Here is an 11367-nt window from a genome sequence, read left to right as displayed (position 1 = left end):
GCACGTTTTCAAAAATAGTTTTGTCCAATGGACCGAATGTGGAAATGACAGACATGCATACAATGGTGCTTGATTGTCTTGAGTGAATAACATAATTTAGATGCCAGGAAAAGCTACCAAATGACATTAAATTGCAAGAAAATCGTTAGTGCCAGGGCTCCATCCCGGTCCCCGCTGGGGGCTCTCCCGCAAACCAAATAGGTTGGGGGAGGAGCGCTAGCTGCCTCCCAAGAACCCTCCCCCAGTTTTGGCTATTCGGCGTCGTAATCTGGCCCTATCAGTCATCTTCGTTGCACTGGGCGCCAATGACGCCCCTGGCGCCATTTACACGTAAAACCCCACTGGATATGGATTTACACTGTACAAACTATGCAAGATGCCTACCGCTTTAATGAATATATATATCAAAGGAAAACAACTTCCATACTTCAATTCACGGCGGAAGTCTCCAACTCAAACCAGGTTTTCCTGGACACAACAACCAAACTGGTAGAAAACAAAATCAGTACAGATATCTACTCGAAACCAACCGACAGTATCTACTCCCATCCAGCTGTCATCCAAAACATTGTATTAGGAAAATCCCATTTGACCAGGCACTGAGGATACGCAGAATTTGCTCCGACGATAAAACATTCCTAAAAAGGTCAGAAGAGCTCTCTAAACATTTAATTTACAAAGGCTACAACAAAGACCTGATTGCTGAGGCAACCCGAAGGGCTAACGGGGCGCTGACCAGTTATTGTGTACTTTTGAGAGTGTGACGTATGTATGGTGAAGCTGTTTGCATTTAAAACATGCACAATGGGGAGAATGCTGGCATACCTCTATGCTATGTAATGTGGATGATATTTCTTTGGATATTGTACTTTTGGAAATTGTACATGATCGAAGCACACTGCTATATAAAATGACTGCTCCCATGTTCTAAAAAAATCAGCCTGAATTAGTCTAAAGTACACTATCCGTAGCAGCTATTAAAATAAGGAAAATGAATTTTGCCAGACTAGACAATACCAGCATCTGAAAATGCAATGAATGAATTACCAATTATATCAAATGTAAAAAAAATTATCAGATCTTTTTTATACAATTTACCGCTGGAGGGCAGGAAGTGAAAATGACCAAGTGGGGCTAGCACTTTTTCTGAAAGGTGCACATCTGGAGTAAGTCAAAGCTGTATACTATATAACCCATATTACACCCATCAATCATACACCAAAATACAGGGAATTAAAGGTTCCTTGAACTATACCTAGGAAATACTAGGTCTTTTTTAAATAGCCAGTATAACTAGTGAGCAAAGCCGGGGACATTCTTTTTCTTTATAATTCTATGCAAATACGAAACTGTAGAGCGCCACCTAAACAAACAAACTGCGATGACGTACTAAAATATGGAAAGAAGGAAAAGACGGATATGATACCATTTATCTTGACGTACCATTCAGACAACCCAAAAGTAGGTAAAATCATCGGGAAACGCTGGCCCATTGTGGAATCGACGGACGTACTAAAATTAATCCTCCCGAGCAAACCTGTAGTAGCCTACCGGAGACCAAAAAATCTCAAGGACATCCTAGTCAGGGCGAAGTTAACGCCAATCACTAATCAAGACCACCCTACTCAATCTGGCCCCTGTGGTGATAAAAGGTGCAAAACCTGTCAACATATGATAGAGACCAGGACATTTCCTAGCACAGTGACTAGAAAAACCTAAACATACATGGTCCAAGCAAAACGTGCAAAACAGAGAATAATTGATATCATCACATGTAGGATCGGTAGCCTTTAGTATGCCAGAGAAACTGAAAATCTACACAAAAGGATCAACCTTCACAGATCTGATTGGATGACAAAGAAGCTGTACAGAAGCCCGGTCGCAGAACACTTCTCCTCCCTTGGCCACACTTTCAGTGATATAACACTTATTGCAATTGCTCACAACTCAAACTGGAGTTCCGAAACCAGGAAAGAAGAGAAATCTTACTGGATACGCCGCCCTAGAACATTGAAACCAAGCGGTTTAAACCAAGAAGACTAGAAAAAGACAGCCATGCACAAATAAAGTTATCGTTTGCAGCCGACACGTTTTGTTTTAAATAATTCTCTAAATTTGCTTAATAACCTATAATTACTACTATAACCGTGAAATATCTGGAATATAATTTGCGCTTACATAAATTTACATACATCAACAGATGTCGTTATGGATCATCGATTTCTAGGTCAATACAAATATTTTACAGCATCCGTAACAAGTTTAAATAAAGTAGCTGAATCGAAAAAAAAATTAAAGATTTAATTCCTTTAGAAACAGCCGTGTAAAGTTTTGCAAACACAACATATTTTGTGTTTTATTTGTTTGTCTTGTATGTGTTTTGTATTTGCCTTTGAAAAAGACTCATTAAGAGCTGAAAGTGCTCAGGCTAACCCGATACTAGTTTTGCACTGTTCGTTGTCAGTTTATTGCATTTATCTTAATCAGTCCCTGACACACATGGTCCCTTGCTGGATCCAGTACACTTGAAAGGTCTATTATTCGCTACATGATTTGTAAGTCATTATCTAAATCATAAACATGTCTTATAATTAGATAACATATATGTATCATTTTTAAATTATATGCTAAACATCCCACAATAATGCAGTATGATCAGAAGTGTTTCATCATAAAAATGTGTTTAATTAATTTTTTAGATGGCATTTAGCATACCAGTAATTTGATTAACACTTAAAAGTATTATTATTATATTTCAATATAAATATATGTGTAAATGTCATATTAAAATATAAATCATAAATTTTAAAGTTCTTATTTGCAAAGATGTGATTAAAACATAACAGCCATTTGTTTACAATATTATTTCTATTATTATTTGTGTTCATCATTTATCCGGTATATTTTAATTATTTTTTATTCTGCATGCATAATCATTTAGTGCTTTTTGTATTTAATAACAATAATGATAATAATAATAATAATAATAATATATTTAATTGCTCTTTTAAATATAGTCAAACACTGAGATTGTTGACGATGGCTGATTATGATTTTACAGAAAATATTACAAAGTCATTTTCTATACAGATTGCATTATTTTTTAATAAATTAAATATAATTTAAAAAAAAGACAATTCTGCTTTACAACATTACATTTTTGTGATTCTAAGAATTTGTTCACTGTAAGTTTGCTCCCATTATTTTAATTTTACTGTTTATAGCGGTTGGTATCGTCCACGTTGTGTACAGTCTAGATGTACCGACTTTTATTTTACCTGCGCGAGAATACGCGTCAGACCATGCACCGCGTCACGCCCTGAGCCTCCTGCTAAAAATAGCATTTGTTTAACACTGCACTCGCTGTTGATTTTTCCAGAATAAAACATTTTACAGTGAGAAACAATGTTTTGTTTGTAATTAAACTATTTTAAAGGGATTAATAATCATCAGCTAGTTAGTGGCTTAGCTAGTTAAATAGTTTCCAAGATTAGGGGTGGGTTACTATTCACAATGGACCGCAGCCAGGAGATAGAGCAGAATGTTGTAATGCTCCGTCATATCAGCTTTCGTCTGTTGACGTATCGTCATTCATTTACTTGTGCATTACATATGCATTTGATTTTTGTAAATGGGCGACATTTATTACCATTGGTGTCGCCGGTAAAGAACAGTTGTTGAGCAATATTCAATACGTATCACATGATCAGGAAAATTCGAGACCGAACAAAGGAACGACCTTGGCTCATAACGATTTAACACACACAACACTAGTTATCGTTGATACACGTAATTCCCAGCTTGACAACACTCGATACGTATTGTTCAAGTGTGCCTCACCTAAAACATGTAAGTACATTCTTTCTGATCTGTACTTCGTACTTGTAAATCCGCTTTTTCCAAACTGAGGATTTTATTCTTCCTAGTTTATATGCATTTTCTTGTATGTATTTTTTGGCTTTGTGAGAAAATGCAGCAAGGAAGAAGACAAGATTGACTGCTTGTTTCAAGTTCAAATGGAGCCTATGCAATCAGAGTCAAGTGTTATGTACAGACAGTAGAGAGGTTGAGAGGGCCTGAGTTGGGAAAAGGATTCAAAGAAATACAGATAGAACGAAAGGAAGGAGGAAAGAAAAAAAAAAACTTCCTGAAACCATTGTTCGCCGTGACTTCTGACAGAAAATTGGAGATACTGAATACATGTACGTACCGGAACTGAAACTAGGAGTGGTTTGTACTTACTGATACCGCATTACTTGTAATTTTCATGTTGAGTGGTTGACTGAGTAAACATAAAATTATGTATATATTTGGACTCTTATATACACGGGACGATAGTGTCAACTGTCATAATCTGTTAGAAAGTTTTTACGTGCAAGGCAATCTGCCAAACCGGTTTATTAGTACATACCTCGTTATGAGCTCTTGGTAATGCGAATATGCGTAACAGGGTGGGTGTTGTATAGCCAAATATTACGCATAGCACGTAATCAGTGAATAGTTATTAACTGAAAATACCTGTTAAAATAGGCAATTTGATCTTGTATTATAAACGCAGTATAGTCAATGGCATTGAAATACTATTGAACTGTTGCACGAAGACAAAGCAAAATGCAACGAGTACCGCGTTTTTAAATATACATTGGGTCGTGTTTACTTGGCAAACACCACGATGTCCTGTAATGGGCGCTTCCATGTGGTCGTTGCAGTCAACACAGTCCCTTGGTGACAGTCATATTGCACGTATACTTTGAACCCGATGACTATAAAAATTTCCACATTGAAAATACAATTGTGGTCGGTACTGATAATAGCGAAGATATCTCCAAAAAACATTCATGAAACACTTGTTATAAAATGACTTATTTGCTTGTTTATATTTTACATCATTTCCTCTCTTCGTTCACAGTATATAATTCTCTGAATATTAAGTCCCTAAAGTTGATATCTTCGGGTATTGTCATTCCGTTTATCTCAATACACGTCTAGAGATAATGAAGAGTACTACTCTTTGCTACTTGTCATACATAAATCTTACATGTATGCATAAATGGGATTGAATTTGCTTGTGAGTATAGGAATTATTGTAGTAGTATGTGTTTTCGTTAGTGTTTGAGAGGTACTTCTGCGAAACAAAAGTGTGATTAAAACTAAGAGAAGACTTTTAAAAAGATTACAAACTGATCAGGTAAAATATATGGGCAATTGCATACTTAGAAGATTGAACTACTTTCAGTTCTGTTGGATGTTATGATTGTCACTAACCGTGATTGTTGTTCACCTAAGTATTGTGCAAAATTCTTAGTGACGCTGAATATAACATCTGTACATGCATGTATCCATGTTGCTTTATACAGTGGAGTCTACTGAGTGTCGAATAGACAACGTATTGGGAAAGAATTGACACTTTTTAGGGTAGAATTATGTATTTAAACATTAGTGGTGATTTAGTGACATGCATCTGTAATGCATAGCTACTTGTGGTGTTTTGTGTATAACATTTGAACATTGGTTAAGTTTTTATCGTTGTACACGGTAGTCATTTACAAAGACATGCGCGCTTTGGAAACCTGTATACAAGGGGCAGTTTAATATGGGTTGTAGTCTACATAAAGGGAAAGTATTAGACCGAAGTCAGACATTTAGTAAATTTTGTCTTGAAACCATTACTAGGATATCAAGAAAGTGGTTAGAGATTTAAACTCAAAATTCATTAACTACTAAAATATAAAAAACTGAGTGACCAATTATAGTTGAACAGATATATGTACAGAATGTACAGAAAAACATTTAATCTGAGAACATGACAGAGTTCAAAACTGTTCATTTTGGGGTTCATCGTAATGTTTGTTACGACTCTATGGCCTTAAATAACAGAAAAGAGCAAAATCTAACAAGTTTTGTAGATTTCAACAGATAATTTATTTCACTAAGTACAAGGTGAAAAGGTAAAAGAACGTACGGTATCGCGAATTTAATCCCAAATAATCAAAGAATTACTAGCACAGGTCCTAATGAATACAGTTCTGAATAAACTTTAGTGGTATTCTAAACCATTTCCAACGCACAAGGAGTTGATGTACCTGTAGTGACATGTAAAGGGGAGATGTGCCAACAGTCTTTTGTTGAGTCAGAGTAAGATAATCCAAGGTTTCCTTGTCTGAATTCAATATAATTCCCAGTTAATGTCTCTTTTTTCCAATAATATTATATAAAGCAATTTGCATTTCTAAAGAAGTATAATTTGAATTAAATAATTTTAGCCCAGATTAGACACTCAAAATAACAAGGATTCTGTTTCAAGATCTTAAGCACGAATAAATAAATTCTCCAATAAATAAGATTTTATATTCCCACCTGACCTAGGTCAAAAGTATCATTTTCTATGAAATAATCGAATACGTAAAGGAAAATTTCAATCTTGAAGATTCTGTTACTAAAATTATAGTAAAGAACGTGGTAAACATAATGTCCCTGACTCAGACCAACATAATGTGTTTTCTTTTATTGATAATGATCCTAATACTAAACACATACTCATAGAAAAAATATTAGATATGTGTTAGTTGTTTACAGAATTATGATAAAAAATAAATGACTTTTAAACAGGAACAAAATGAATCTGATTTTGGACAAGGTCAGCTGCAAGATACAATTTTACATAGCCCACAGCATATAATGAATACAGAACTAAAAACAACGCAAATTAAAGATATATAAAATGTTTAGGAACAAAAATTGTAATTATTATGTTATGTATATTTAATTTATATTGTGTACTTAACCTTTGTGATTGAGGCTAGAGTTTTCACCTATCTGACGTTTGTCATATTAAAAAAAAAATATGTTTACTTCCATTTGAGTTTTAGACCTCGGTTTTTCTCTGGGAAATTCTGCTGCATATTAGGTCAAGTGATATTAATATATATAGGCTTAGTAAACAGTCTTAATTCCTGTTTCATATCAGTTGTTGTTGTTGTTGTTATAGGGTTTAACGCCATTTTTCCGCACAAGATAGGCTATATATGGCGGCCAGTATAACGGGTGAGTAAGAACCCTGGAAAACAACTGGGAAGAACCGCCGACCCACGAGAAGCTACTGGCAGACTTTCTCACGTATCCACGTTAGCTTCATATCAGTCTTTGGGGATATATAATCAGTGTTTTTAGATGTGTTCAAATATAATTTGATCGGAATCATTTGTTTAAATTGTTAATTAAAATCAGAAAGCGGTCATTGACGTTTTGGAAAAACAATAATTTGAAATTATAGAGAATTCATTCAAAGACATTCTGGATTGTATCATTGTGATACATTAAGAATATTGATACATCAGCACATTCAAAATTATTGGAATTCATTCGGGACATTATATAGTTTCGGACTTGTTACAGAACATATAGAATTATTTGGGATATAATTCACAATACTGCAAGTGTTTTTCGAATTTTAACTTTGTATTCTAGTGAATAAATTGTTTGTTGAATTCTACAAATCATTTGGGTTTCGCTTGTTTCTGCTACTTATTTTACGACTATATCGTCATCACAATGACTATAACCAAATTACCTGGAGAAAATTGTGTTATTATCGTCATAAAATCATGCTTATGGCCAATAGAGACATTCCAATCTCTTTTTAGGAACTACTGTCAACGTTGTTTAGGACTGACTAGAATTCATTATATTTGTAACCAGCATGTGAATAAAAAAAATCTCATGTTCAATTTCCCAACGTTTAATACAAAAGTACACTTCTCATTGCCACTCAGTGGATTAGGCATAAGTACCAGTAGCATTTCAGAGTCTGTAGACATAAAGTTATGGGAGTTTTAAAACAATAAGTTATTGTTTCACACGCTTACTGCTAGTTGTTTGCATGATACTTTATTCAAAGAAATGAACATCACTATTACATTAATTTGTAGCCATTTATTAATAATTCGAGTACCATCTGAATTGTAATAAGCCGATAGCCCTCAAATCATTGTAACAGATTTTACATTTAAAGCAGGATTGACTGTATTTTTGTATCAAACAAATATTCAAGTCTAATTTCTTTATGTTTTTGCCTTTTTTTTAAAAAAAAAAAAGAACACGTAGAGCGCAATATTTGAAAATACCACACAGAAAGCGATTCGACTTTGTAAAATATTTTCAACAAAATTGTTACAATGTCTTACTTTGAACAGACAACGATATGCTGGCACAGAGGAAACTTAAAGTTAAATTAGGCACTTGAAATTACGTGTTCGAGGTCCCCCTGTTACACCCCTAAGCTGTCAGTTTCTGTGTAGCATAATGAACATAAATTTTTTAGCATATATTTTACGATGCTAGTATCCACTGAACTTTTAGTTATGTACAGAAACCAACCGTCCCATATCATCGACATAAATTTGTTTATACGTTTGAGTGGTATTTTGGGGTTCCCTGTTGGCCGAGTGGTCTAAAGAGCTCGCCTTTACTTATCACTGCCATCTCACCTCTGTCCATATGGGTTCGAGTCTTGGGCTCGGCTTATGTGGATATGTGAGAAAGTTTTTCAGTCGCTTCGCTTAAGTCGATGGTTCTTACAAAGGGTTTTCCAGTGTATTTTCTGCTTCTGACATGCTAGCCGCCATGTATAGTCAATGGTGTTAAACCATAAACGACAACAACAACAACAGTAAACCTGATCATGATATTAGTGTCGTCCTTCAGTAAACAAAGGGAAATCTTCATCATTAGGTTCATGGAGATAGCGGGTACATAATGCAGTATGTTTGAGAAGAAAAAATATTGTTGGATGTAAATGATTGTTTGATTAGAGGGCAGGTTCTCTTTTTTTTGTTTTAAGTCAGTCAGACTGAATTAAGACAGATATTATTAATAATTGTAGATGAAGACCTCGAAACATCTGCTCTATCCGATTTTGGGGAGTACTCTAGGGTGAAAATAAAGTTCTACATAATTATTTGCAATTCCTTATGTTGGTTTGTCCATAATCAAGGTGTTACCTGATTATTTGAGAGATGAGATCGATCCTTTGTTCTGCACATCGCAGATTTATATATGTTGACTAACAAGATATTGTTTACCGATACATTGTTACGGGTCTGGTATCGTGTGCATCGGTGTGGCTACATCCGGTATCGGGGACATCAACGCATTTGGTGGAAAATTGTATATTTTTTATGCATCTTAGTAAACTTTGCGTTCTTAGAGTCGATATATCGAGCCTTAGACAAATTCTTCCAATTCTTTTTTTATATCGATGGCCTGGATGGTACCAGAACAATTGCATTGATTAGCAATACTGATCATATTTGTGAAATCATCAACAAAGACAAATATATGTACATGTGCCCTCGCTCTCAACAAGGTAAAACTGGTCAAAAGCAGGATTGCACCTCCCCCGTTACGTACATATACATTAAAGACAATATTTACAAATACGGCTTAAATCGTTTAAATAAGGTTATGAGGAATCTTTTGTCACCAAGTAGAAAAATGAAGTCTTTCATCAATCTCGTGTCATGTTAATTCATGTAACATATGTAATCTTGGCTCTTCCTTGCTTTAATAACAACATACGGGTATATCAGACGAGGTTTATAGCAAGTGGTATTTCTATTCCTCTTATGCACTTGCATTTTGCCTGATTAAGTATCCAGTTCTTTGCAAGAATATGTAACAATTTTTCTACTTTTGTAACATGCTAGAACGTGATATTTTTTCGAAATGGAAAACAATTACAGTGCATGTATGTATGTACGAATATAAGGTTTATCGGCACTAAAACGCACTAATTTTTATATAGTACCAGTCAAAAGTAAAGTTCTTAATACAAAATTTTACGTCTTTTCCGTGTCGGTTTTAACAATTTCATCAGCACATAAATTGAAGCCGGACAAATGCTAGCGAAACGTATGCATTATGTGCACAACTTTAAACTCACACCCACCCACCCACCAACCACGAGTGCATTTTAGTGTCTAGTCTCGTCCTAAACCTAATATAATTCTTATGTAAATTAGAAACAAACTCAACATAGTCATTTCATTGTTTAATAAACACGAACTATAAAGTTTAATTTGCTTGCAATCAGACACCAGGCTAGACGGGAGATGGTGGGGCCCCGAGTGGTCTAAAGCGCTCATTGTTACGGATCACTGCCTTCTCACCTCTGTCTGCATGGGTTTGAGTCTCGGGCTCGGCCAATGTGGGTATGTGAGAAAGCTTGCCGGTGGCTTCTCTTGGGTCGGTTGCTCTTTCCGGTTTTTTAACCCACCATTTATACTGGCCGCCATGAAATGCCTGCCTTGTGCTGAAAAATGGCGTAGTTTATCTCTGGAAAAGGCAGCTTGTTCCGATTGCCTCAACATATAAAACCTTTCATGCGTTGATGGGCCTTTAAACACAATCCCAAAAATATACATTCTTATGCTTGATTTATTTTAGTTAAAGCATGCAAGATCTTAACACCGAAGTGCATTAAGCATCATTTACTCTTGAACAGTGCGTACACTTTGCGCTGTTTGAAGAAGCAGAAGTAGACAGAGAATATGACTATGCATGAGAATCCACCATGACTTTTAAAATTTGAATCGAGCTCGGAACATACGAAATGCATATCGAGAGGATTGACTAACGCTTATGTTCCCATGATTAATATCTTTACAGGTGACAAATGCTGTGTACACAGTCTCCATATCTACACTAGTTATAGAATGTTGAGATTCCTTACAAGAGATATGCAGAGATGGAAAGCGTGGGCAGTGAACAACAACAAACAATCGACTTCTTGTTTCCTCAGCATTTAGGACAGCGGCAGGGATACCACTATATGAACGACAATAGAAAGTGCAATAACAATAATACTGGCAACTCCAATGCCAGTTTCACTCAGTCGAAAACAAGAAAGTGAGCCATAACTAGGTCAGCGCCAACTGAGTTGTCATGATTCGCACGATATTCTTATTCAAAGTGGGACATTTTCTTTGAATTTCAGTCGTGAATATTCCATATAAATTGTTTTACCTGCAACAGCATATAGTTCCCATGGATTCAAGCTTTCAGCCCATGGATTTAAGCATTGGACCAGTGGATTTAAGCTTTGTATGTTCTACCGCCGGGAGAGTGCCAAATGCTATGACACCTTCCAGTCTTAACCAGGCTGACGGCGCAATGCTCATCTCGTCGGACAATGAAATAGCCTTTTCAATTGGTAATTTTTCTTGCATTACTCGATGTAATTGCCATTTGATATATAACAGTAAGAAACTATTTGGATTCTTTAAATATCAAATCGCCCATAACACTATTATGCCATTCCTTCTCAAGGTTGGGTAGATAAATATCAGCTTTATAGATGCTATAATTTCA

General features: G+C 35.5%; 2 protein-coding genes across 7 annotated transcripts in view; one reads left to right on the top strand and one right to left on the bottom strand.

Annotated features, from left to right (window-relative positions):
* The window catches only part of LOC149806202 (transmembrane protein 11-B, mitochondrial-like), a 64489-nt gene extending 60221 nt beyond the window's left edge, over positions 1-4268 (bottom strand). The window contains exon 1 of the mRNA XM_089951139.1: positions 4243-4268. Within this exon, the coding sequence (XP_089807265.1) occupies positions 4243-4253 (11 nt within the window). The 5' untranslated portion in view covers positions 4254-4268. The remainder of the gene's footprint in view (positions 1-4242) is intronic.
* LOC149806201 (uncharacterized) overlaps positions 1-11367 on the top strand; it is a 58573-nt gene that overhangs the window by 17480 nt on the left and 29726 nt on the right. For 2 of the 6 annotated variants that reach the window (XR_016419869.1, XM_089951128.1), the window contains exons 1-2: positions 3859-4202; positions 10666-11209. Coding sequence is in view for 5 of the 6 variants with exons in the window: in XM_089951128.1 (XP_089807254.1) it covers positions 11044-11209 (166 nt within the window). In the remaining variant the exon portion in view is untranslated. The other 4 variants (XM_089951129.1, XM_089951130.1, XM_089951131.1 and 1 more) reach the window with 4 other exon arrangements.

Source organism: Sinohyriopsis cumingii, chromosome 2, assembly GCF_028554795.1.
Source record: "Sinohyriopsis cumingii isolate HCF-2022 chromosome 2, ASM2855479v2, whole genome shotgun sequence".
NCBI lineage: Eukaryota > Metazoa > Mollusca > Bivalvia > Unionida > Unionidae > Sinohyriopsis > Sinohyriopsis cumingii.
This window is presented reverse-complemented; position numbering and strand designations above follow the sequence as displayed.